The sequence below is a fragment of the Microtus pennsylvanicus genome, chromosome 5, assembly GCF_037038515.1.
Source record: "Microtus pennsylvanicus isolate mMicPen1 chromosome 5, mMicPen1.hap1, whole genome shotgun sequence".
Taxonomy (NCBI): Eukaryota; Metazoa; Chordata; class Mammalia; order Rodentia; family Cricetidae; genus Microtus; species Microtus pennsylvanicus.
In genome coordinates, this window is record NC_134583.1 from 71887283 (window position 1) to 71915086 (window position 27804).

At 43.5% G+C, this 27804-nt stretch overlaps 2 protein-coding genes across 2 annotated transcripts; one reads left to right on the forward strand and one right to left on the reverse strand.

Moving 5' to 3' along the window:
- The first annotated feature begins 1295 nt into the window (after positions 1-1295).
- On the forward strand, positions 1296-7739 carry LOC142851342 (uncharacterized). Its single transcript, XM_075975203.1, has 3 exons — positions 1296-1486; positions 5257-5332; positions 6933-7739. The coding sequence occupies exons 1-3, from the start codon at positions 1296-1298 to the stop codon at positions 7737-7739; spliced, it is 1074 nt and encodes a 357-aa protein (XP_075831318.1).
- A 2626-nt stretch (positions 7740-10365) lies between these two features.
- On the reverse strand, positions 10366-26004 carry Nsmce4a (NSE4A component of SMC5/6 complex). Its single transcript, XM_075972485.1, has 11 exons — positions 25618-26004; positions 24624-24701; positions 20943-21073; positions 18496-18647; positions 16695-16794; positions 15659-15749; positions 14028-14122; positions 12823-12871; positions 11593-11684; positions 11422-11508; positions 10366-10529 (listed from the first exon to the last, which is right to left on the reverse strand). The coding sequence occupies exons 1-10, from the start codon at positions 25898-25900 to the stop codon at positions 11434-11436; spliced, it is 1146 nt and encodes a 381-aa protein (XP_075828600.1). The 5' UTR covers positions 25901-26004; the 3' UTR covers positions 10366-10529; positions 11422-11433.
- Positions 26005-27804: the final 1800 nt, after the last annotated feature.

Consider the following 27804-nt stretch of genomic DNA (forward strand, 5'->3'; position numbering starts at 1 on the left):
AATCAAGCTAAGAGGCCTGTCTGGTCTACATAGTGAGACCTTGTCAAAATAATAACAAATGTTCTCCACAGGTGACTCACTCCGAACAAAAATAGGTGGATAGAAACGATGAGTAAAAACGTCTTGCTCTGAGAAACTTTAAACTAAATCAGTTTCATAGACCAGGCTCAATAGCAATACAAATTAGGGATAAAGAGAAATATTACAGAATGATAAAATGACCAATTCTTCAAGAAGGCATAACAGTCTTAAACGTGTGTGCACACAACAAAGGAATGCCCAAGTACATGAAGTATATACTGACAGAACTGCAAGGAGAAACACATGAATCCACTTTTCTGTGGGAGATGTATTTGCCTCTCAGTGGCTGACAGATCCAGAAGAGAATAGGTAGAAGAAAATCAGTAAAGATGTACTCGGATTGAATGTTATAATCAATCAATTGGACTTAATTGACACCTATAAATTATCCATCCAATGAGAGCAGAGTGAATACATTGTTCTCAAGGTTTCATAGCTGGTCAGTTATGAGTATAAATTAAATACTGTGAGCCGGGGGGGGTGGTGCACACCTTTAGTGCCAACACGGGGGAGGCAGAGGCAGGTGGATCTCTGTGAGTTTGAGGCCAGCCTGGTCTACAAGAGCTAGTTCCAGGACAGGCACCAAAGCTACAGAGAAACCCTGTCTTTAAAAAACCAAAAAATAAAACTAAAACAAAAAAACCTCTATCAAACTATCAAAGCAGTATTTAGCTGAGTGATATAACTGCTAAATGAGACCACATGACTGCACAATCAGCGTACATATCTAGCCTTCAACAGCACAGATAGGTATGATCCATTCACATGGAGTGTGTACGGTTTATGTTATAAAGCACAAAAAGTGAAAAGATGCCTTCAGTGCTATTAGAGATTGGTTTTGACCACATATTCTGTAGTTGAGTCCCTGTCTTAAGGAATGGTTCCTTCTGGTTGCTGACCAGCTCACCCAAAGGATGGTCCATTTCCTGCCTACAGACTATTCTGTCATACACCACCTCATAGTGGGCTCCTTCTGGGGTAGTGATGACACAGAAACCTGTGACTGCTTTGCGTTACCTTAGAAATCAACCCAAGGCATCCTCCATGATCAACAGGGGGCAGCTGAAAATATGAACTGAGGGCAGAAAGTCAGTGGCTAGAGAGCAGTTCTTTGTAGACTAGAGAATGAGAAATTAAGAGCTCGGGGGACAAGAGCGTGAGAGGCGAGGTGGAGAGCAAAGATGCTGTTCATGAAGCTAGCAAAGAGCAGGGCAATGGCTGAAGCCAAGAACGCTGCGGAGAAAGCACACCAAACCACAGAGTCAGCACAAGGGAACACAAGGGCTTCGTGGAGAACATGCAGTGCAAGTCTCCTACAGCAGAACGGAGAAACACTGAGGGCTGTCACCTCACAGCCACCCATGGTGACAGACTCAGAATGGTTCGGTATGAGCGCAGAGGACCAGTAAGTGTTCCCTCCATTTGGGATATAGGCAAAAGAATATATGTCTATGTATGGTTACAAATGGAGCCCCATGGGATTCACGGGCCTAAGAAACTAACACGAGGACCACTAACGAGTCATCAACTTTCATGGCTTCCATTCTCCTTGCCACATACAGTGAATAATGAATACTAATCTCTTAAGATTGTTTGGAAGATTAAATAACTCCATGTAGGCTTCTATAACAATACCTAGTGTAAATTCAAGGAATGTTGCTATGGAAACAAACTCTTAAAGAAGTAGTGGAAATGAAATTAAAGACAGATACGAAGGTTTTGTACAATTGTTATAAAAACTTTCTGTCGCTAATAAACAACAGTGTTTATGTGTAAATTGACAAACATAGCACTAATTTGCTTACTCGTCTGGTTAGTGTGACTTTACTCCATCCTAAAGAACAATCTTTCCTGCTATATTTTCCTTCATTAAGTTTTAAAATGTGTCTTCCAATTGTTTTATAATCTATTTAAAAATTAATAGGCATAGTAGAGGCAGAAGTAGGCAGCTCTCTGAGTTACAGGACTACCTAGTGAGAACCTGTGCTGTGGAATACCCCTTCTGTACACTATGAAAATACGTTCCTCTCATTGTTAATAAAAAGCCGACTGACTGATAGCTTAGGCAGCTCTTACAAGTTAAATTAACCCATTTCTATTCATCTTTTCCATGTTGTTTCTTCTGTGTCTGGCTTGTGACTCTTCAGACTCTGCCCTTCTTCCTAGAATTCTCTCTGCCCTGAAAACCCTGCCTAGCTATTGGCCAATTTCCCCCTTTTTGTCTAAATAAAAAGGAAGGTTTTAACTTTAACACAGTAAAATTATATATAACAAAAACAATTCTCAAGTAAGAATTAGTTACACTATCCAGTCTGTTTGTATATGACAAAATTAGAGGAAACACTCTATTATCTATCTTTGTGAGTCTAAAGTTTTATACCTAATTTGCTTTTTATCATAATTAAGGAAAACTTTATTTAGTTTCTAATTCCCTCAAAAGACCCCAGAAGGGTGTAATGTTACCTAATGACTGGGACAGTCACCCAAAGTTCTTCTATAACAATGAGGCATCCAACTTTGGCCAACAGGCCTAGTATATCTGACAGACATTTCTGAGAAGCAGAGAATTTTTTTTTTTTTTTTTTTTTTTTTTTTTGGTTTTTCAAGACAGGGTTTCTCTGTGGCTTTGGAGCCTGTCCTGGAACTAGCGCTGTAGACCAGGCTGGTCTCGAACTCACAGAGATCCGCTTGCCTCTGCCTCCCGAGTCCTGGGATTAAAGGCGTGCGCCACCATCGCCCAGCGAGAAGCAGAGAATTTTGTCATAGCAAAGTTTGGCAGTCACTTCTTTTGCATCCTGCTGGTCCAGTTTTAACAGTATACTATCAGCACTTGAGGCAAGGGCGGTTTCTTTGCCCAAATGGCTAGCTTTTGCCATAAAGAAATTAAACTCATATGGAGGTTCTTTGATGCCCATCATCTTTTTTTTTTTGAAGGTGCTGTCAGAAGCAGATATGTCTCACTGCCATATCTGTGTATGACCTTGAAAACATACCTAACATGACTATTAAGTTTGACTATTATAAATGACTATTTATCTGCACATAATACCCCAAATAAGAGTAGAAACATATATAGTATAACAAAATTGATTTTAAATGTGTATCAATAAATCAAAATCCATACCAGTGTAAAATAAATTAATAGCTCCTTTTTGGATTAGATTCAATAATCTACCTTTTCCTGTCATTCCTATAGCATATCCCCCCTTTTTTTCCTTTAGAAAGAGATCTTTGAATTTAACCTCTTTGTCTAGTTTTTTTTTCCTATGACCAATAACAAGTTGAAACCAACCCCCTTAAATGATAACAAATATCCATAATCCATCTTTTGGGAATGTGGACATAGTTTTTTTCTAGATTGCTTCCTGTCGTTTGGGGGTGCGGCATCTTTGGGGGAACCTTGAGAAAATCAGGATAATGACTAAGTCTTGGAGAAGGCTGTGAGGCTCGACCATATCAGCCAGCAGCCTTGAAGCTGTTTTGGATTCTGAGGAGACTGTAACAGAAGTATTTCGAGATGCTGAATCACCTGGGCCATCCATTTTCACTGGTACCTGGTCCCCTTGTTCTGAAAATAGATAAACTTTTATAGGTAACATACATGTCTGCATTAATACAGGTATAGACTGTGTGTTGTACACAAGTTAGCCAAAAATGATTTTCATTTTGTTTGAGCAGGTAAAATATACATCACATATCTTGTAGTTCTTCTATTTCTTTATGTCTGTAGTCAGGATTTTCAGTGGGGGGAACTTCCTTGATCAAGCCTGATCATCTTTAACCTTGAATGAATACATAGTCTTTTGTTTTCTGTGGAAATAAAAGCATAAACGTTCTCCCAAAGCAACACACATTTGACTTCCACTTTGAAGTCAAGATATTTTTAAAAGAAATAAACTGATTTAATCCAGCAGTTTTCATAGTCCATTGTATCTTAGCAGCTATTGTTCCTTCATCAGCAAACAGAAGATCCTAAGACAACACAAGAACATACAGGATTCAGACTCCTCATATATTTTCCATCTTTATGTGGCTTTTTTAAGTTATATTACTTTATTCTTTCTTTAAACACTTTATTATTTTTAAACTATTTTTTTTCTGTGACTGTCTACACCATTTCTCTTTTCTCTCCCAAGCCTGTGTACATTTTTAATCACACTGTAACCCAGTTAGAGGGCTCTATCTTTACTGAGCATCCGTGTTGGTTTTGGATGGCATGAGACGAATGAATGTTAAACTGGTATGTTAGTCACTGGCACTGCTCAACTTAGTGTATGGCGGTGCACGTGGTGGTTGGCCTGGCTCCTCCCACCTTGCTTAGCCTTATGGAGGTATCAACCACGGGAGCCATGTTTACCGCCCAGCTAGCAGAAGTTGTTGGGTTCACACTGCCACCAAGTAGCAAACCACCCATTGCTCATGAACCCCATTCAAGTGTTGAGTAGCAAGGCCTCTTAAAAGAGCTGCCCGCGCCTGTGTTTGCCACTAGGACTAAGCCAGAAAGTTGCCTCTAAAGGAGCCATTTCTTTACAAACCTGTCTGAAGGAACGGGGGGGGGGGGGGGGGGAGCAGGGAGGAGAGAGAGGGAAAAAAGAGAGGGAGGGAGGGACAGAAAGAGAGAAAGAGAGCAGAGAGGGAGGGAGGCAGGAGGCAGACAGAGAGAAAGATGGGCTAGAGAGATGGCTCAGCCATTAAAGGCAAGATTCACAACCAAAATAATTTATTTTTAAATGGTAAGAATCACGAAATATTATAGTTAGGTAACTATTGTGGGAAATCTATTATATATTTACATACAGCTTCAATTAAAATAAAGTTATATTTGAAATTTTTCATATCAAAACATTTTTTTCTACTTAAAATATGTACAGTGCTTTGTGGTAATTGAAACAGCAACAGCAACTCAGTCTTTCCAGCGTTAAGGTTGTTTCTGACAGTTACAACCCCTAGCAAAATATGGCTCCTTGTGTAGACTTTAATCAAAAGTACAAACATGCCTTCATTTTGGTGAAGACAGAAGCTAAACATACACAGAGTTCCACCTGTTGACAGAGAGAAGGGCCTTCTGCTACCTATGAAAAGCAGGTCCCCAATCAACTCCCTTCTGCAGCTCATTCCAGAGCTCGTTCCCTGACATCCTTCTCCGGTCCCAGTGTAATTTCTCTTCTCTCCTAGATTGGCCTGGGCTAGGAGTTCTCAAGACCCTCGGATTGCAGTAGGTTCCTATTCCCCACTAGAAAAGAAAATTAAGGTGAGGAAATGCATTTGCCATGAACTTTGGATTCTGTAATAAGGTCATAAAGTTTATTGGAGGTAAGAGGGCCCCAGCATTTTAGGGGAGAATGTCCTGACCCGTGCTTAGTTCTGAATTTGGTTCTCAGCAGTGCTGGCTGGACAGCATTGAACAGACAGCTACTTGTACTCACAGGACTTGTACAAGTAAGAGACAACACAGAAATAGTTCCCACAAACTGTGATGTCACTAAAGGACTGACTGGGTTTTCTCTGAGAAGGCTGAAGGAAGTGGTATGCCAGCCAAGATTTTAAAGTCTGTAAAAATGTTTATCAGAGTTACTGATGTGTATTTGGGGGGTGTATTCACATGGGACAGAGAATACTGTCTTAGGGAACAGAATTCAGTGTGGCTGAAGCTTAGTGAATATACAGTGAACCGAAAACATGGTTTGAGGATTAATAAGAGGCTGTGCACACTATACCGGAAAGTGAGATTCTCTCCTAAATGTAGGAGCTTCCTTCCCAAGGTTTATGCAGGAAGGTTTATGAAATGGCATGCTCAGATTTATGTAATACAAAGGTAACTCTGCCTACAGTGATTAGTTTGACGGGCTTGGGAAGACAGGACAACTGTGTAGACGGAGCTAACTGGGCGAACACCTTGTGGTAGAGGCAGGAGAATTAAAGGAAAACATGATGAAAGCTGGAAGTGATAGGATTGAAAAGGTAAAAACTGGAGAAAGAAGCAAGCAGAGATGTCAAGTAAACCAAGTCTCCCAGGCAGTGGTGGTGCACACCTTTAATCCCAGCACTTGGGAGGCAGAGGCAAGTGGATATTTGAGCTAAGGCCAGCCTTATTCAAGGACAGCCAGGGCTACCCTGTTTTGGAAAAGAAAAACAGTAAATAAATGAATTAAACCAGGACTGAAGTTGAGAGGTGAGAGCAGGGAAGTACTCCATATGATCATCACTGTGGCTTATAAATCCTGTTCAGCCTAAATCAGTGATGGACCAACCCAAGGAAGAGGACCCTGTTGAATGAGCATCCACATAAGAAGGGCTCAGTATGAGCACTCTGTATCTTAAGGACAGACTAGTAAGGCAGATATAAGGGTAGCCATACGGTGTGTGCGTGGAGGGGGGGGGGGGAGAATCCTAGGGGTATTCAGCAAATGAGATTGCAGAGGGGTAAAAGTAAGGAAGAGCCTCTTTTGTTTGAAGATCATTTGTGCTGAGGTGTACTTTATGCCTATTTAAGTGACCCGGCAGGCAGCTTTGATGATAGAGAAGTGAAATCCTTGAAGTTCAACAAGCACAGGTGAAGAATTAGGTTTTGATAGGATAAAAGCAGGAAGGTAGAGTCTGGGATAGATGGGTGGTGGCTCTGGTGGTGGTGGTGGGGGTGTCTATTGTGTGCTTCCATTTTCTCAAGGGAGTCCTAGGACAGATCATGGTCCAGGGGAGAAGTGTAGGAGGCTTAAAGGGAGAGAAACTTAGATCTAAACTGGGTGTGGTATAGGTGTGCCAGACAGGGTTAATAGCCCACTGAGGGCTCTACTATGGAACTAGAATACAGGACATCCAACTTAAAAGTTCTGATTACTCCCTCTGACAAGAGTTTAGGTGGCACCCATTCTTCACGAGTGAGAAAACTGTTAGTCCAGGAGTTCCAACAGGAGAGTGAAACAGTTGATAAACTTAAGACCAGGTCTTTTGACTTCCGGTTTGCTAAGGCAGATTCCTACTACTATCAGCAACATAAGGAAATGATCAAAGAGGCATGGAATTATATACCAGATTCAGAATGGGCCAGTAACCCAGAGGAAGAGAAGAAGTCAAGAAGCAAAATACCAGACAACACTAAAAAATGGGATTATCTAGTGTCTAAGAGGGAAATGGATCATATAGAAAAACACATAAAGAGAGCCGAACGGGCAAGAGGCCTCAGGGACAGCAAATACAGACTACTGCCTCAGAGAATTCCAAATGAAACCCTTTCCCCAAAACCACTAATACCAGAAGATGAAAAGAATAAAACTATCCAGAAAACACATAAAACTGTACCCCAAAAGCCCAAAGTCGCATGGGCAAAGGAACAGATGAAGCGACATAAAGACCGCATGATGCAAGTGAGGGAACTCACAGAGCAGAAGAAAGAGCAAAGAAAGACTCAAACATTCACCAGCCGCATCCGTCCACTCTTAAAACCCCAAGTGAAGGAGGAGGAAGAGAAAGAGCTTGAAAGGGTAACAGCGTACCCCATCATCCAGCCTTCCAAGGAAAAACTTATCAAGGTGACTATTCTGATGGAAAAGTCGAAAGTGGATAAAGTGCAAAAACCACGCCAAAGAGAGCTCTTGAGTAAACCACCGTTTTTGAAAAGTCAACTAGCAAGGAAAAAAAAGCTTAAGTTATTTTCTTGATTATTGTATTTCTTCCTAATTGGCATAATTTATAGTAATTAGTACAATAAGGTCATAGAAAACAGACATCAAAGGGGAAAACAGAAGCTCTAGACATATGTACTTGAAAAATCATGGTGTTGAGTTTAGGGCTAAGGAGTAGAAAAGTTAAATGAGGACAGAATGGCCCTGATGGCATAGGATGGGGGAGGGGTGCTCTATAGTATTTTTTGGTCATGATTGCATGCCCCATTGATTTTAAGGCACTGAATCATACCCTAATTGGATGAGCTGGACTGTGGGTGAACTCGCGGCAAAGCTGTTCCGACAAAAAGGAAGGGTTGCTAGTGTTCAGAGAAGTAATCCTGAGAATGTAGATAAAGGGCCAAATGTCCTGCAAGGTTCTGAACATCCTTAGAAGGTTTACATTTTTAAAGGCCTGAAGGCAGGGCAGGGGAGAGGTTTGGGCAGTTACAAAGCCTGGTGACCTGAGTTCAGATCCCCAGAACTCATGTAAAGCCAGACATGGGTGCACATGTCTGTAATCCCAGTACTCTTATAGCAAGATGGAAGGTGGAAATGAAGTCCCCAGAAACACAGAGACAGTAAGTAGTACACAGTGCAGCAGCTAACAAAAAAGACACTGCCTTAAACAGGTGGCAGGAGAGGACCGGGACCAAAGACCACCTTCTAACCACCAGATGTGCAGTGGCACATGCGTGCTCCTAACACAAACATGCACGTGTATACACACATGCATCATATACACGCATACACAAACGTAAATAAAATCTTGAAAGCAGCGATAATCACTAGGAAACAGCAAGTGGTTTGAACAGACAAAATGGCTACGACACGGGTACAGACAACAGCCTGATCAAGATGGACAGAAAGACTATCAGGAAAGGTAGTGACTGGTTAAGGATGGGGGAAGGGGAGGGGCTTACAAAAATAATATTGCTACAGATATTTAAGACTTGAGAAATAGTTTGTGTTTTTAAATGACCAAAGACTTAACATAGATCTAGTCTTTTTAAGTGTAAACACAAAGTTTTGAAACTATTCCCAATATAAACACATTATAGTATAAAACAAAGGAGGAAAAGCTGGGCCGTGGTGGCGCACGCCTTTAATCCCAGCACTCGGGAGGCAGAGGCAGGCGGATCTCTGTGAGTTCGAGGCCAGCGTGGTCTACAGAGCTAGTGCCAGGACAGGAACCAAAAACTACAGAGAAACCCTGTCTCGAAAAAAAATCAAAAAAAAAAAAAAAACAAACAAACAAAAAAACCAAAGGAGTAAAATAACAAGGGAGCCAGGGAGACAAACACCAAGAATGTAGATTTAGAGTATAGAAGTTCACATCAAATACACAGTATTATCCATTGGAGTCAATTCGGAAAGGAACTGGGAAAAGTGGCATAACTCCGAAGATTGGTGGGAAAGGAGCTACTCTGCCAGGGTTTTGAAACAGATTTCCACGTGATTCTTACTAAATTCTTTTTGTTTGTTTGTTTGTTTGTTTGTTTTTTTGTTTTGTTTTCTTGAGACAAAGTCTCTCTGTAGCTTTGGTGCCTATCCTGGAACTAGCCTGCCTCTGCCTCCCGAGTGCTGGAATTAAAGGTGTGCACCACCACCGCCCAGCTCTTACTAAATTCTTAGGTATTACTGCGTGTGCCTATCATGGGAAGGGGGCATGCCACACAACACACATGTGGAGGTCAGAGTTGTAGAGTTGATTCTCTCCTTCCTTTACACGAGTATGAAACATACATTCCCTGAGCCATCTCACCAGCCACCAAGTGACTTTTTTGTTGTTGTTGTTTTGAAGCAGGGTTTCTCTGTATAACAGCTCTGGCTATCCTGGAACTCACTCTGTAGACCAGGCTGGCCTCGTGAACTCACAAAAATCCATCAGCCTCTGCCTCCGGGTGCAGGAATTAAAGGCGTGCACCACCACACCCCACACTTAAATAAGTGATTCTTATTTAAAGAGGAAAGACTTAGTTTTTATGAAAAGCCCACCCTTGGTGCTGCTGCCAGGAGCACAGTACAGCTTCACTTGCCAGAAGATAGAACAGCTTCCTAGGTATAAAGAAGCATAGGCCAAGTCACATTAAAAATATTTGATCGGGCCGGGCGGTGGTGGCGCACTCCTTTAATCCCAGCACTCAGGAGGCAGAGGCAAGCGGATCCCTGTGAGTTCGAGGCCAGCCTGGTCTAGAAAAGCTAGTTCCAGGACAAGAACCAAAAGCTACGGAGAAACCCTGTCTCGAAAATCCAAAAAAATAAAAAATATTTGATCGGTTTTTTTTTTTTTCGAGATGGTTTCTCTGTAGCTTTGAAGCCTCTCCTGGGACTAACTCTTGTAGACCAGGCTGGCCTCGAACTCACAGAGATCCGCCTGCCTCTGCCTCCGGATTGCTGAGATTAAAGGTATGCGCCACCACCGTACGGCTTTATTTGATTGTTTTTAATCTACAAAAAACCAGTTTCATTTGGCACAAGCTGTCTGTTAGCTTGGCCAGCTAATTTTACAACTAAAGAAACATTTTTTAAAAACTATAATAATTACACACTGACAACCTAATTAAAACTAGAAAAAAGAAGGACCATATCCCAAGAGACAATAAAAACAATCATTTGTGAATATGGCAGTGAATTTCCTTTTAATTAAAGACAACCAGGACAAATCTATTAACTATCAAAAGCTACATTTTACAAAAAACAATCTTCATCTTTAAAAAACATTTAATCATACATATATACAGTATATGCTTCTTTCTTTTCAGGATTTCACTATTGCCTCCAGTTCTAAAAAAAAAAGAAAAAAAATGAAAGGAAGATAGCTGGTTAATAGCTGACATGTTGACATGTTATACACACATACAGCTAGTGACTAGCCCCTTGTCAGCGCAGGGCCAGGTAAGCCACTCGACTCCTCATGGAGTTCCCTTTCCCTCAAGAGTCTGACAGAGGTAAGCTATCTTGAAACAAAATAAGTTCCGTTGATAGAAACACATACTGAGTTTATACACAGTACTTGGTCCTTTCCACCCGCTGCTGTCTTCAGTACAGAATATCACCATATCATTGTTACAGTTTCCTTCCAGAGCTCTTCCCCTTTGTATAAATCAAATTTTGCATAGCATAACTCATTTTTAGAAATTTCCATTTGGGCTGGAGAGATGGCTCAGAGGTTAAAAGAACTGACTGCTGTTCTGAAGGTCCTGAGTTCAATTCCCAGCAACCACATGATGGCTCACACCATCTATAATTAGATCTGGTGCCCAGAACACTATATAGATAATAAATAAATTTAAAAAAAAAAGAAATGTCCATTTACTCGCATCGCTCCAAGACAACTCTATACTCATCTCTGCTTTATGTCTATTAAAGATACGGACCAGAACAGTCAACTACACTGGGGAGGCGTCCCGAGCACTCGTCTGCCGTTAGGTGAAAACAAACCAATTAAGAGTTGTCCTACTTTTATCTACAGATCTTTTAAGCACACCAAAGTAAGGAATCCTGAGGGACAGCCATCGGCCTCCTGCCTTCTGCCTTCCTTCCTAGGTGCACAGTTCTAGGAATAACACTAGAGGGAGGCAAACCTCAAATTTCATGGGAATGAGAAAACACTATGGTTTAAGCTGCCTAATAAAATTTTAACACAACTGTGTGGCTATGGTGTAGGAAATGTTACCTTCAGCTGGCATCAGGCACTTAGGCGCTGCTGGCTCTGACTCATAGAGATCACAGGCTCAGAAATCTCAAAGGTCTTCACAATCTCCTGGTCGGAAACAGGAACATTCAGGCAGTGGGTTTACAGCAGACGAAGTCACAGAACTGCACTGGGCAGCCTGCAGGGCCTTACCTCCCAGTCATGGTAACTCAGGGCTATAATTCCTTGGCTCCTCATTTGCGTGTTCTGTTCAATTCCCTCATTTTCTTCATTAATCACTGGCTCTGTTTGAAAGACAGTTTCCAACACGATCAATCGGAACAGGTAACTTGAAGAGCAACTGATAATAGGTGTGAAGTTTCTACTGAGAAGAGACTTGTATGTCTTTCCTAGAATCCCATGCACAACTGTTCCACTCAGTTAAAACTCAGCCCAACAGGAAACATGTGATAAGTAACTGCCATCAAAGTCCTTCATGCTCCACAAGACTTTGCAAGGGCATGAGTAAGAGAGAGGTCGTGTGTAGGTAAGAATGAAACGGCACAGAACCTCAATGGAGAGCGCCGGTCAGAAAGAAGGAAGCCACACAAATGATTGCCACTACAAACACTACTGAAATGTAGGGGCATTTATCAATCTTTACATCAGATAGTGAATTAATGATACCGATTAATCCATCAGTTTTAAACCATGCTTATATTTTCAGTCAACCAGGAGGGATAGACTGAATTTTTGTTTGTATAAATCTTATTTAAAATGGGAACTTGGGCTGGAGAGATGGCTCAGCCATAAAAGGCTAGGCTAACAACCAAAAATAAAATGGGAAGTTATTAGGCATGGTAGCACATGCTTTTAATCCCAGTACCTAGGAGACAGAGACGGGTGGCTCTCTAAATTCAAAGCCATCATGTTCTACATAGAGAGTTCCAGGCAAGCCAGGGATATATGGTGAGACTGTCTCAGCCACACAACTTCTGCGGTTTAAAATAATAAAAGCAGGCATGGTGGCATGAGTCTTTAATCCCCAAACTCGGAAGGTAGGGGCAGGTAGATTTCTGTGAGTTCGAGGTCAGTGTGGTTTACAAATCAAGTTCCTAGACAGCCAGAGCTATACTTAGAGAGCCTGTCTCAAAAAAAGAAAATAATAAAAAAAACAGAAGCTTGTAATTCCAGCACCATGATTGATTGGGGCAGGAGGATTGGGAGTTCAAACGCAAGCCTGGACTACATAACAAATTCCAGACTAGCCTGAGCCATGGAGTATGATCATCTCACACTGACACACACACACACACACACACACACACACACACACACAAAAACAACTGAAAACCTTACATTTAGTCAAATAAAATATAAAATACATCTCATAAACTCTTAATATTTTCTAAAACTAACTTCTATGAACATAGTATAGTTTACCTATTATTGGTAGTCGGTCTTGGTCAAGTCTTATTCTCGCAAAACCATCCTAGAATAAAAACATGGTTTGAAACAAACACCAAAATCTACTGCATAGCCGGGCGGTGGTGGCGCACGCTTTTAATCCCAGCACTCGGGAGGCAGAGGCAGGCGGATCTCTGTGAGTTCGAGACCAGCCTGGTCTACAGAGCTAGTTTCAGGACAGGCTCCAAAGCCACAGAGAAACCCTGTCTCGAAAAAACCAAAAAAAAAAAAAATCTACTGCATGAAAAAGCTTCATCAGTCAGAAAATCTATACTTCAAACAGCCACAATGAATCCTAACTTCCAAACAAGACTTTTCTCACATCTTTCTTCACAAAAGATTACTGCTCAGGTTCCGAATGAACTTTTACTGGACACAGATTCTGGTGTGGGAGAATTATCTGTATTCTGTCAATCATGTATTTTTAACAAAATGCTGATTGGCCAGGCAGGAAGTATAGGCAGGTCACCAGACAGGAAGTAGAGGCGGGCAATAAGAACAGGAGCATTCTGGAAAGGAGGAAGCCCATTCCTCCCACTCCTGCCCCTACTCTGAAGAAGCAACATGTGATCTGCCCCCGCTGTGAAAAGGTACTGAGCCACATGGCTAACATAGATCAGAATAATGGGTTAATATAAGTTACAAGAGCTAATAAGTAGCCTGAGCTAATGGGCCAATCAGTTTATAACCTAATGTAGAGACTGTGTGATTTTCTTTGGGGCTTGCCGGCTGTGGGGAACAGGGCAGGGCAGAAACCCCAACAAGCCGGCCCCCTCATCACTACAAGATTCCATACTGACTTTATTACTATTCCTCCATTTATTCTTTTGGGGAATGGAGTGGCACTATGGTGCACCCATGGAAGTCAGAGAACAATTCGTAAATGTTGGTTCTTTCATTCCACCTTGTAGGTCCTGGGGATCAAACTCAGGTCAGAACTGGCAAGAGCTCTTACCCGCTGTGCCAGTGCATCAGCCCTCAATCCTGAGAGACTCTTAGGAACAAGTGCCTTGTTCTTAACCATTTATTCATAGTCTATCATATGCCGCCCACATTTTATTACACATAAGTCTATCATTGGGGCCACTGGCAAACATGCCCTTGTTTAAGAAAGTACTTCGGTAAATAGAAGGGTTTTTTTTTTAAATTTAAAACGATATTAGAGAACTGTAAAAGCTTACCCGTATAATGAAGGAAACATGAAAGATGTTTTCCACTGTGCGGGGGAAAGAATGTGGATCAACCACAAAATCAAAAAAGGACATTGGCGTATCAGCTATAGAAAAAAAGAAAAAATAATAATCTTCAAAACACAAAAAAAAGAATAAGGGCCCAGACATACCAAGTTACACAAAGATTTTCACCTCAGCAGTTTGTACAATAGTAAAATGCAACAGAGTCTTTCTAGTGATAAGGATTATTTTTTTTTGTTTATTTATTATATATACAATGTTCTGTCTGTGTGTATGTCTGCAGGCCAGAAGAGGGCACCTGATCCCATTACAGATGGTTGTGAGCCACCATGTGGTTGCTGGGAATTGAACTCAGGACCTTTGGAAGAGCAGGCAATGCTCTTAACCTCTGAGCCATCTCTCCAGCCCCTAGTGATAAGGATTATTAACACTATTTATGATTGAGCCAAACCATGGGAATCCCTGAAAATCAGGAAAAGTTGTATGATAGAGAAGGTCTATAGGAAAAGGTCACAGTGCAGAAAGCGTGTATCATGATTAGCTTGGAAAAATGAAAAGGAAAATGAAAATAACCCCCAAAACCAGCAGAAAACACTATAAAAACAGGCATCTCGTGTTTGACAAGGGACCCTCATGGGAAACAAGAGGAAGGCAGATGATACTTTGATTTTATCGGGGCTGGAGACATGGCTCAGAGGTTAAGAACACTGGCTGCTCTTGCAGAGGAACCAGGGTTTGGTCCTAGCACCCATAAGAGGCAGTTTCCAGTTCCAAAGGATTTGACACCCTCTTCTGGCCTTTTAGGGCACTGCATGAACCTGGTACACTTACATACATGCCAGCAGACACTCATATACATAAGCCTGTCTAAAAAAATTTAGGAACTAGAAAGATGGCTTAGCAGTTAAAAGTCATTCCTTATTGCATTTCCAGAGGACCAGGGTTGGACTCTCAGCATCCCACATGGCTGCTCACAACTACCTATAACTCTGCTTCCAGAAGATCCAATACCCTCTCTGGCCTCCATAGGCACCAGTCATGTATGTTGAATAAAAGCACATAAGCAGGCAAAACACCAGTACACATAAAATAATCTTTTTAAAAAAACAATGATTTTTTTTAAATAAGTAATTTTTTTTTGGTTTTTCGAGACAGGTTTTCTCTGTGGCTTTGGAGCCTGTCCTGGAACTAGCTCTGTAGACCAGGCTGGTCTCGAACTCAAAGAGATCCGCCTGCCTCTGCCTCCTGAGTGTTGGGATTAAAGGCGTGCGCCACCATCGCTCGGCTTAAAATAAGTAATTTTATCAACATCCTCATGTGAGGTATTAAGGGGGGAAAAGATTCAATAAATACATATGACAGAAAAAAAAAAGAATCAAAATGAGACAGGTGTTGTTTCGTAAACCTGTAATTTCAGCACTCAGGACTCTAAGGCAGGGAGATTACCATGAGTTGGAAGCCAGCCTGGGCAACAGACTACTTAGAAGAGAAGGGGAAGTGGGGGAATCACAATATCAAGTATATAAAACTGAAATGCCTTTTAGCCGAAATAACCTTGCAGAAAGTGCACATTCGATCAACACAAACGGCCGCACCCTTTAACTCGGTGCCATACTTACGGTCTTCTCTGAAGTAGGTCTGCAACAACCCCAAGATCCTTTCTACTTCCTTCTCAGTTGCTTCTTGATGGGATTCCTCCATGCATTTCAACTGGGAAAGAAAGGCATCATCAAACCGGCTCACCCTCACGTGTCATCACTGACCTTCCCTTCTCTGTTTGCACACCCGAGCTTCCAAGTTTCGCTTAGGCTTGCCAGCTTTTTTACAGGCCTTAAAATTTAGTTTCAAAGTCTTCTCACCTCAGTAACATTCTTATATTCTTTTTTTTTTTTAAGATTTTATTTATTACATATACAATACAGTGTTCTGCCTCCATGTCAGAAGAGGGCACCATATCTCATTGTAGATGGTTGTGAGCCACCATGTGGTAGCTGGGAATTGAACTCAGGACCTCTGGAAGAGCGGTCAGTGTCCTTAACCTCTGAGCCATCTCTCCAGCCCCCCATTCTTATATTCTTATTAGTAGAAGGATGTTACCAAACCGCTATATCCTGTCTTTAGATGATACATAAAGTCACAATATATAGTTTAGGACAGTAGTTCTTGACTGGACCCGATCTTGCCCCAGCGGGGTCCCCACAGGGGTCACTTGCCAATATTGGAGATATGAAGTCTAAACATCTTACAGTGCCCAGGACAATCCCCTCACGGTAAGAATTACAGCCCTAAATGCTGAGGGCACTAAGGGTGAGAAACTCCGGTTTAGGAGAACTTATTAAAAACATAGAAAACGAGTTAAAATGATCAATCCACAAAATGTTTGAGACATTTTAAATAAAATATTTAAATGACCAGAACCTGACTCTAGACCCTAACACTTAGATATTTATGACTTTTTTTTTTTTATGGAGTCAGGGTGTTACTATGTAGCTCCGGCTAGCCTGGCCTAGAACTTGCTGTGGAAGTCAAGCTGACCTCCACCTCCCAGAGCCCCCCCCCACCCCCCCCCCGCGCCTTAAAGCTCTATACCACCACACCCAACTGCATGTATATTAGGTATAGGTTAGTCTCAAAGGCAGTGTTTGGAAATCAAACCTGAGCAGGCATTGCCCGCTGCTCTTCTATCATGCGAGGCTGTCTTGGACGATCACTTCGTGGCTTTGGCACAGGAAAGTCTCCATGGATTGAACCCAACCTAATGAAAAATATGCTTTCATGTCCTCACTGTTTCCTTTAAAAAAGAACCCATGCCACGGACTAACAGCAGTTGGTGTAAGTTCAGTCAAATTCAAACCAGGCATCAGATGAGATGCGGGCTGTGACGTCTCACATCCGTCTGTATTCTTACCAGAACGCCTTGAGCTTTGTCAGCCAGATACCTTCTCTCCCACTTGGACTGCCGTAAGCCCCTGAATGCACCTAGCCTCTTACCTGTCACTCAAAGGCAACTTTTAAGGTCAGAAAGATGAGCACGTGGGCCTAGGTATGTCAGGGTAGCAGTTCACAGCTAAGGACTACTGAACACACCCATCGTGACAGGAGTCTTTGTTTTTAAGGCTCTATTCTCAAAAACAAAAACAAAAAACTGCAACCAACAACAGAAACTAACCCTAATACAGCCTTAAGCAGCAGTAATAGGTGTATCATGAAGAGCTCAAGGCCCCTGGAATCTAGTTCCATTTTCTTGTTATACTTGAGATACAGTATAGATGTAGGATACAGTATAGAGCATATAATATAGATGGAGCAAGCTTGAGATATAGTATAGATGTAGGATACAGTATAGAGCATATAATATAGATGGAGCAAGCTTAATGCGCACATCATCTCAATGTGACGGCTCCTACAGTATGCTGTTATGAGAGCCTTTGGGCGGAAATATCTACCCAAACGCAGACGAGATCTGGTTGCGAAAGCTGATCATTTACTGGTATTCCCTCTGGAAAAGTTACTAGAGGCCTCCAGGTTGGGAGCAGTGGGTGAGTAAAGCTCACCAGAAAGATGAGGGAAAGGACGTCAGAGAAAGAGGGAAACACAAGTATGGGGAGAGAGTTGTGAACATTCCCTGTGTCTAGAAACTGAGCTGGACAATGACTTAGAGATTAACACTGAACCAAAAACAGACTTGGATTTTATCACATAATTAAGGAAAGAGTGGTCTTTACAGTTTCCACGATCATTCTGGGCATCTGAGTTGCCAGAAGGCATGTTAAAGATGCTGGGCCAGGACACAGCCCTGCTACAACCCAAGCTCCAAAGCATTCTAACATAGACTCTACCAATCTCAGGCTTAAAGGGATCTGAAACCAGTAGCCTGGAGCTATGGGAAGAAAGGACAGGGAACACTTTGGACAGCTGCCCCAGGGAAAGCACCTACTGGGGAAGAAGGGCTGGACAATTAAATGCTGTTTCCAAAGAAACGGCATGAGCCACCCCTGTTGGCTGCAGACCCACAGAACTGGGACTAGATTAGCCAACAGCAAGTAAGTGTTCGTGTAAAGGATGCTGTAATAAACAGCCCCAGACCTAAACGGCCATAAGCTCAAAATACTCTCAGTAGGGAGCCAGCAGGGGTCTAACAGAATCAGAAACCTGCTACAGACCCCAAGTTCCTGAGGTGGGAAGCAAACAAGCAGAGAGGGCTTCTAGGGAGGGTCCTGGCCACAGCCTCCCTGCTAAGGGAAGAAAGAGATCCACTGCCTCCGGGTATGTTGACATTTAGGGAAGAATGTTCAAGTTTGGGTGGTCTCTGAACAACGGCCTCAGGACAGTGACCTCTTTACTACTTAACAATCTTTGTCCCTACAATTAAAAAAACAAAAAAACAAACAAACAAAAAAAAAACGGTTTAAGGTTTACAAATGGCTGGTCTGTTGAATTTTGAAAACAATCTTACAGAAAGTGGAATGTATGGGTTTTATTAAAGGTGTTTTCTGCTGTTTTGCCTGATATTTTCCAGGAGTCATAGACAATTAATTCAATGTCAGTTCTGTCTTCATCACGGATGACTTCTTCAGCTTCTAGCGGATTTACACCCATATGCGTCAGCTACAGAAAAAAATGAAGGAAAAAAAAACCAGTTAAACTACAACCATTCACCAAATTCAATAAAGAGGCTAGAGGGAGAGCCTCTTCAGACTAGCTCAACTTCTTATTGCAAAGATAACTCTACATATAAATTCCTATTCAAAAGTCCCTTTTATTTTGTGAAGAAATATTGGTGAAGACAGTGAGACAATTTAGCTTAACAGTTCTCAACCGGCGATTTGCCCCTAAGAGGTCTTTTGGCAATACAAAACATTTTGACAGTCAACAGCTGACATGCTCTGGCACCTCGTGGGCAGAAGCCAGGGAAACTGTCCTATAGTGCACATTAGAAGCATTCAGTACAGAGATAGACCCAGCCCAAACGTCATTTGTGCTGAGGTCAAGAAACCCTGTTCCTTTCCATCCCGCCTAAGTGGCTTGAGAATTGCAGGCATTAGCACATAGGGGCTTCCTGGAGCACACTAGCAGGGCAACTGAAGATCCCCCAAATGAAGCACTCCAGTATGGAACTGGAAGTTTAGCTGGCTCTCAGATCCCAGCGACCGGCCAACTTCCTAGAAGGGGTCTTGGTATATCTAGAGAGCAGGGATGCGCAAGAAGAGACTTGTAACAGTCTTCCTTCCTGAGGAGACTTAGCAATGAGTCAAGCAATTCTCTTGTTTCTTAGTTTACTGTAGTATTACAGCCAGGCGTAGTGGGTATTAGATAATTTGTTTCTCAGGAAAGAGCATGTTCATGACAACAGGCTGAAATATGCTCAAGTTTTCAAGTTAAAGTAGTAGTAGGATATAAACAATAATTAGAAAGCCCTCAAAGCAGCCAGACTGTGAAGGAAAAAAAAGCAGCCGGGCCTGGTCAGAGGAAGCAATTGCTTCTCCTCCACTCTTTGGCCAGCCACTCCAAAGGGCCTTACTGTGCTGTCCTGGAACTAGATCAGAGATCCGCATGCCTCTGCCACTGGCGTGCTGGAATTTAAGACATGGACCACCACCACACCCAGCCTTTTCCTTAGAGCCTTATTGTGATGTTACACTTGCAAAGGCTTCCCTAACCAGACGTTATGTAAAGGTTAAAGCTTAACCTAATTTTTATTTTAAAAATACCATGTGCAGGGCTGGAGAGATGGCTCAGTGGTTAAGAGCATTGCCTGCTCTTCCAAAGGTCCTGAGTTCAATTCCCAGCAACCACATGGTGGCTCACAACCATCTGTAATGGGGTCTGGTGCCCTCTTCTGGCCTTGGGCCTACACACAGATAGACTATTGTATACATAATAAATAATAAAAAAAAATACCATGTGCATACTAGTCAGCATTTTCAAAATACACCGTACTTCATAATATTCTAGGAAAACATTAAGATTTAATATTGGATATTAAACCAAGGGTCTTATGCACGCTAGGCAAGTACTCTACTACTGAACCTCCACGCCCCTTTTTCTGCAATTTTTCAGAGGGGCTCTCTATGACTCCAGACTGCAATCCTCCTGCAGGTAGTAATCTCAGGTAGATAGGATCACAGGTACATACAGCTTAACCCACTCTAATAATCATTTAAACATAAAAGCACTGTTAAAAATTCGGTGTTTAGCTGGGTGTAGTAGCACATGCCTTTAATTCCAGCACTCCGAAGGCAGAAGCAGGAAGATCTCTGTGAATTCCAGGTCTGTCTGGTCTACATAGTGAGTTCCAGGACAGCCAGGACTACACTGAGACTCTGTCTCAAAACAAAACAAAATAGTAACTCTAATTTTTTTTTTTGGACGCATCCATCAGAAAAGGTACTGACTAGTCAAACTAGTTAATAGGCAAAGGCAGGTGAATTAAAAACTATATTAAATACAAAACCACCATATTGGTATGGTTCTAAAATCTTTTCCAAGACAGAATGACCATACAACAGTGCTTAACTCATCCCCAGCCTACATCTACCCTGAGCTCGCCCCACCCCCACCTCTGTGGTGTGAGCTCTGGTCCAGCCTAGGACGGATGACCTGGAACACTTACGAAGTACCTGAGGAAATGGTCACTAATAAACAACCAGGGCATCCGGAGTCTTAGAAGAGAGAGCTAGCTAAGAGGTTTCAAACCGCCCAAAGTCCCACCCCAAACCCCACACACAGCTCAACTTTAATCTGTTAATTTCCTAAGATCTCCTTGGAGGACTCAGAGATCAAAAAACAGAACAATAGGAAACAAAGTCAACACTGTCTGCAAACTGATACAAGCAAGAAGATAACCGCATAATACGACATTATAAGACGCATTTAATTAAAATTCTGTAACTCTGAACTTACTAGCATTTCAACGTATCTTAACATGTCGAATGAGCTTAGGTCAGAGCGCAGCTGTTTGGCTTTCTCTTTGCCCAAGTCTGAAGCCAGAACAAGAAACTGGGCATCTAGAACTGCTTCTCTTGCTCTTGATACTGTAGAGCAAGAAATACATGTTAACAAACATGCACAAACCACAGACATTTTCCCAAATTCCCAAGTACCTATAGTATCTTTCCACTGGGGCAAAAGAAGCCTCGGTAGGCTGGAAATGGACCCACGGACATCTAAAAACTGGTTCCCTCCCCGTTTCACTAAAATCTCAACCGCAGCTGACCAGTCTTCCTTAAAGCTTGCTTACTCTCTCTTTTTCAGATTCCTCGTTACCAAACCAGAATTTCTTTGTGTACCCCTTGGCCCTCCTGGGACTCACTCTGTAGACCAGGCTGGCCTCGAACTCACAGAGATCCATCTGCCTCTGTCTCCAGAGTGCTAGGATTAAAGGCCTGTGCTGCCACACCTGGTAAACCCCAGAATTTCTTTTTTCTTTTTTTTTTATATTTATTTATTTATTATGTATAGAATATTCTGTCTGTGTGTATGTCTGCAGGCCAGAAGAGGACACCAGACCTCATTACAGATGGTTGTGAGCCACCATGTGGTTGCTGGGAATTGAACTCAGGACCTTTGGAAGAGCAGGCAGGCAGTGCTCTTAACCACTGAGCCATCTCTCCAGCCCAACCCCAGAATTTCTTAATTTTTTTCTTCTAGATTTATTTTGTGTGTGAATGTTTTGCCTGCATGTTTGAATTTGCAGCCTATGTATGTGAGCCTGATGCCCATGGAAATCACAAGTGGTCAACCTATCCCCTGGAACTGGAGTTACAGATAGTTATGAGCCGACACATGGGTGCTGGGCATCACATCCAGGTCTTCCGCAAAAGCAGTAAGTGCTTTTGACCGCTGAGCCATCTCTCCAGCCCCCACTGAACCATCATCTCTTCGTAACTCCAATATAACAAAAACTTGTGTGGTGCATAACACCTCTCTCTGACTACTAACCCTTCCTTCCTTCCTTCCTTCCTTCCTTCGGGGTGTGTGAGTGTGTGTGTGTGTGTGTGTGGTGAGACAGGGTTTCTCTGTGTATCCCTGGCTATACTGGAACTGCAGCCGTGTGTGTGTGTGTGTGTGTGTGTGTGTGTGTGGTGAGACAGGGTTTCTCTGCGTATCCCTGGCTATACTGGAACTGCAGCCGTGTGTGTGTGTGTGTGTGTGTGTGTGGTGAGACAGGGTTTCTCTGCGTATCCCTGGCTATACTGGAACTGCAGCCGTGTGTGTGTGTGTGCGTGCGTGCGTGCGTGCGTGTGTGTGTGTGTGCGTGCGTGTGTGTGTGTGTGTGTGTGTGTGTGTGTGTGTGTGGTGAGACAGGGTTTCTCTGCGTATCCCTGGCTATACTGGAACTGCAGCCCAAGCTGGCCTCAGACTCAGAGATCCCCTACCTTTGCTGGAATTAAAGGCACGCACTACCACCACGGCGATTCACATATTCTAATCACCATCCTCACCTGACTTGATGTAACTCAAATGGAATGTCCACTACAGGTAAGGAGAGATGTTACAAAATCTACGGAGGAGAACAATCATTCAACTGAAGAACATAGCAGAGCTAAGGGAGCTGGGTTTAACAGCCCCTAATGGGTCCCAGAGAATTTGGAATAGTAGTCCAGGAAAACTAATATAAAACAAGACAAACCAACCCTGGCAGATTCAAACAGAAATGCCCTAGCCCAGCATGCCCCTCAGGGTCACTTTCATTTGAGACACTGAGCTCCTGAATAATCTTCACACAAGTAGCAAACATACAGTCAGGGAGCTTGTTGACTCTGGCTTCTGTTCTTATCCATCACTTTTCTTCACAGAAGGAAAGAGTCTAATCATATCAAGAGTCACTACAAAGCCAGGCAGCTTTAAGCCAGGCAGCGGTGGTGCAGGCCTTTATCCCAGCTCTCAGGGGACAGACAGGTGGATCTCTGTGAGTTCGAGACCAGCCTGGTTCTACAGAGCAAGTTCCAGGATAGCTAGGGCTACACTGTGAAACTTGGTGTTGAAAAAGCAAAAATAAATAGTCATAGCAGAAGTGACAGTGAGGAAAGAGGAAGCAGATGCTGGCTGCTAGGCTCTAGTCTCTACCGCCCTTGCCCAACACCTCCATTGGCCACTACAAGAAAAGTGCCAATATCCTGTCTGGATGAGGGAAAGTTCTCTGAAGAATTACAACAGGTGTAACACCTATGGATGTCAAGCAGAGAAACTCTTGAGGCCCAGTTGAGTGAATGGTTTTGTCTTCTGCTCTAAACATGGGCAGTAGCTGAGGGAGGTCGCATGTGGATGAAGTCAGTAAGAAGTACAGTAGACAGTGGGGGAGCAAATAAGCAATTAAAATGGGGGAACTGAGTCAAGGCTAGGGATGGAAGAAGCTTGATAGTGGAGAAAGGATCTGTTCCAGGCAGAAGAGGAAGCCCAGGTCCTCAGCTTCTGGAGGTGATTTAGTGTATATGCTCAACCAAGAAAGGAGACTGTACGGAGGTCATGGCCAGAGCAAGAAGACAAGGAGCACTGAGTCAACTCTACAAAAACACTAGTCAACTAGATGTGACTAGTCCTCAAAAACATGAATTGTGGTTAGCAGGGAACAAAACAATCATTATCACCGCAGTTACCCCGCTCTGTTTCCAAAGCAGTGCGAGAGGCCTGAAGAGGGCATGGTTTGTGTGGTTGTCCTGGGGCTCACATCAGGGAGTACCCCCACCTCCATCACCACTGCTGCTTTTAATTCAAAGCAAGACTGTGGTTTAAAACTCTATCATCATGGGACTGGAGAGGAGGTTCAGCAGCTAACACGGAGTTACTGCTCTTCCAGAGGCCCTGAGCTTGATACCCAACACGGGTGTCAGGTAACTCACAACCCCACAAACCCCTTGTAACTCCAGCTCCAGCAGGGAGAGAATCTGTTACCCTCTCTGGCCACCATAGACACTGCACTCATGTGCACGGGAGGCACAAACACATGTAATTTAAAACAAAACCTGAAGAACTCCCAGGAGCCAGACTGCAACACCCTAAAGTGTATGCCTCTCCTCCAGTACCTCCCACCATGGACAGACAGTACACTTGTAGACATGGCCACCTCCACTGGGTTATAGGTGGACGAACAGCTAAGAGGGAGGAGATGAGAAAGACAGGAAAAGGAACAGGATGTCTGAGGCTAGCTGCATTCTTCTCTAACTGATCTATTCAGTAAACGGAACACACACATAAAGCTCTCAAGTTCAGACCACCAAAAGGTTCACAGGAAGAAACCTTTTTGTTTTTGTTTTTTTGAGGCAGGGTTTCTCTGTGTAGCCCTGGCTGTCCTGGAACTGACTCTGCAGATCATGCTGGCCTTGAACTCAGAGATCTGCCTGCCTCTGCCTCCTGAGTGCTGGAACCTCCCCATCTCCCAGAAACTTATAAAGAACCCTTAAGTAAATGCTGAGCCAAATGGTAGTAAGCACACAGTGAAAGTAATGTTGTTAACAAGGAAAGGGTTCTGGGCCTGGTAAGTGCCCTAGTAAAGGGGAACTGTGGAATGACGATAATTTGCTTGTATGAAAGTAATTCGGTGAGTATACAGTATGACAACATATTTTAAAAATCATCAATTACCTTCACTAAACAGAGTGTTGGCCTCTTCAAGGACCTCTGTTAATTTGTCACCAGCATTCAGTATGTCCTCCCGGTTTTCTACGTAAGAGAATACAAACTTAGGGCACTGTGCTCATCCTTCACTAATAAGTAACTGCCAGTTGTCACTTAACAGCACTGCCGGCAAGTCCCACTCCCACTTCCTGGGGAATTATTTGAAATGTCTTATCTTTTTAAACAAGTTGTACAGAAAGAGGCAATGCTACTGTTTCAAGCCGCTTGAATTTTTGTGTGTTCACAAGGCCAGGGCACATAGCCTTAGGTGTCTTTCCCTCATCTTATCAGAACTTTTAGACCAGGTCTCACTAACCTGGAACCAGCCAATGAAGCTGGGCGGGCTAACCTGTGGGGACCCAGAGACTCTGCTTCCCCGGTACACTAATGTGCACCACTAGTTCGACATTTTTTTGGTGGGTTCTGGGGATCTAACCCAGGTCATCACCCTTGCAAGAGAAGCACTCAGCCACATCCTCAGCCCCTGCAACCTGAACAGGAAAGACTCGCTCCCTGTGCCCTTAATTCAACTGAGGCTAAGATTAAGAAGCGGTTGTCAAATTTAGCAAACAACAGGGTCACATGGAGAGCCACGCAACAAACGCACGGGCCTACCCAGCATTTCTGATGCAGTGCATCCGAGATGGGAAAAGAAAAGCGTATTTTAACAAGCCCGAGGGACTCCGTACTCAGGCGCCCACGCTGGATTCAACAAAAAGCACCCGGTGCTTATTATTTTGTATGTCTTCCCTACTGGCTGGCTGAGCTCAAGCAAGTTAAGTCACCACCAGATCTGACCTCCCGCTTTTCCACCTGCGCGCCAGCGGCCAAGGTCGCGTAGGGTGCCCTGAGTAAACAAACGAAGCCACCAGCCCGCGCCGCTCGCCTGCCCCCGCCTCTCCCGCCACCCTCCCCAGTCACGAACGCCGCCGGCCCGCGCAGCCCCAAAGCGCCACCTTACGTTGGACGGAGTTGATGAGAGCGCGGTACTGATGGCGAATCTGGCGGCATAGGCCCTGATCGTACTCGGCCTCCAAGCAGGCCGGGTCCATCAGCTCGTCCCCGGAATCAGACGGTTCGGTGTCCTCCAAGCTCGGGCGCTCCGCTGCCTCCCTGCGCTCGGGCGCGGAGCCGCGGCGGACCAGCGGAGACCGCGAGCGGGAACGGGAGCGGGTGCGATCCCGGTGCGGGTCGCGGCCCCGACCCCGACCCTCGGACCGGCGGCCACTGCCATCTCCAGACATCGCGCCAATTTGCCTTGCAAATTCGGAGCGGCGGAAGTTCGCGCCAGAAACTGAAACCCCCCGCTGGGCTCGAGCGCCGGCTCCCGGGCAACGCAGCTCCCCCGGCTTGCGCACGAGCGCACAGCGACGCCTGTGGCGGGAGGTCGTCGGCGGGGCTGGCTGTGTATGTGCCTGCCACCGGCTCTCTTCGAGATTCCTTAGCGTTGCTGTCGCCGGCACCTTTTACTCCACAATGCAAGAGGCTTAGGACCTTAGCTCACTGATCCCAGTGTCCGCACCCCACTTAGCTAAGCATCTTCCCAGAATTGCTTTGGCGCCTCAGGCCTTGGGGAAAGACACTCAAACAGAGTTCCTTAATTATCTGTCGCATAGTAAACTGTTAACCATCCTTCTAAATATCTGTATCACGACATGTTCACAGCTGATTCCCCAACTACTGAGAAAGATAACTATATTCAATGTTTCAAAAATATATGTATGCTTTTCACTCAGTGTAATCGTTTGAGCATGCACTGTGCATAGATGTATAAGCGTGCATCTGCAAGTGCAGACCAAAGGTTGGCTTCAGGAGTCTTCCCCTATTACTCCACACTTTTTTCAGATTTGTTGTATGTGTATAAGTGCTTTCTTCACTTGCATGTCATGTACCAAATACAAGTGATTCAGATGTCTCATTGTGTGATTTATTTGGGAGCTGGATGGCAGGCCCTCCAAAGAACAAAAGAGATTTAAAAAAAACAACTACAAGTCCTGAGGATTTTCCTGTCTCCACCTCCACTGCACTGGGGTTCTATATCCACACTACCAAGTATCAGTTTTTATGCCACCTTAGGGATCCTGAGGTCATGTCTTCTCTCTCTTCTTCTTTTCCTCCCTCCCTTCCTCTCAACATAGATTTCCCGCAACACAGACTGACCTCAGACTATGTAGCTGAAAATAATGTTGAGCTTCTGATCATCCTGACTTTAACTACCTCCCAAGGGCTGAGTGGATTTTGAAACCAAAATCCAAAGCCTATTGTGTGCTCATTGCTACTGAAATATCATTGCTTCTAGAGCCTCCAAAGAAAAGAATCTAGGAAATTATGCATAAAACCCTTACACACATATAAATACATGTTTATATTTTATACTTTTAGGTTCATTTAAAACACAAATTTTCATTGGAATTCAGAGGATTGGGAAAGAAGGAGGTGAATGTGATTGATGAAATCCATTTTTTTCTTTTTTTTTTTTTTTTTTTTGGGTTTTTTTTTTTGGTTTTTCAAGACAGGGTTTCTCTGTGGCTTTGGAGCCTGTCCTGGAACTAGCTCTGTAGACCAGGCTGGTCTCGAACTCACAGAGATCCGCCTGCCTCTGCCTCCCAAGTGCTGGGATTAAAGGCGTGCGCCACCATCGCCCGGCTCATTTTTTTCTATATTAATATAGACTACTGAGAAGAAATAAAACGCCTCAACAATTAAGAGCACTTGCTGCTCTTTCAGAGGACCCAAGTTCAGTTCTCCACATCCATATAGCAGCTCACAGCTGCCTATAGCTCCAATTCTAGAAGATCCAGCACCCTCTTTGGGTTCCTGCACATATACATATAAGATCAGCAGACATACATGCATACACATAAATCGTTTTTTAAGAAATAAAATTCAAGCTTACAGCAATGTCTCTGGTTCCAATCCAGCACTCCAGGGGTTTTTTCCTCTACTTATAAGGATGGATTTTGTGTCATTTATTTACGTGACAACTTGCATAAGAGATGCCCAGAATGCTGGCAGAAACATTTGTAGGTGAGTCTGGGGTAGTTTTCAGATTAGTAAAGAAGATCTGCCCTAAGAAAACATGGGTGGGCACCATTCAGTTCATCCCAGTTTCAAGTGGGAAAAAAAGAGCAGCAGGGACAAAGAGAAC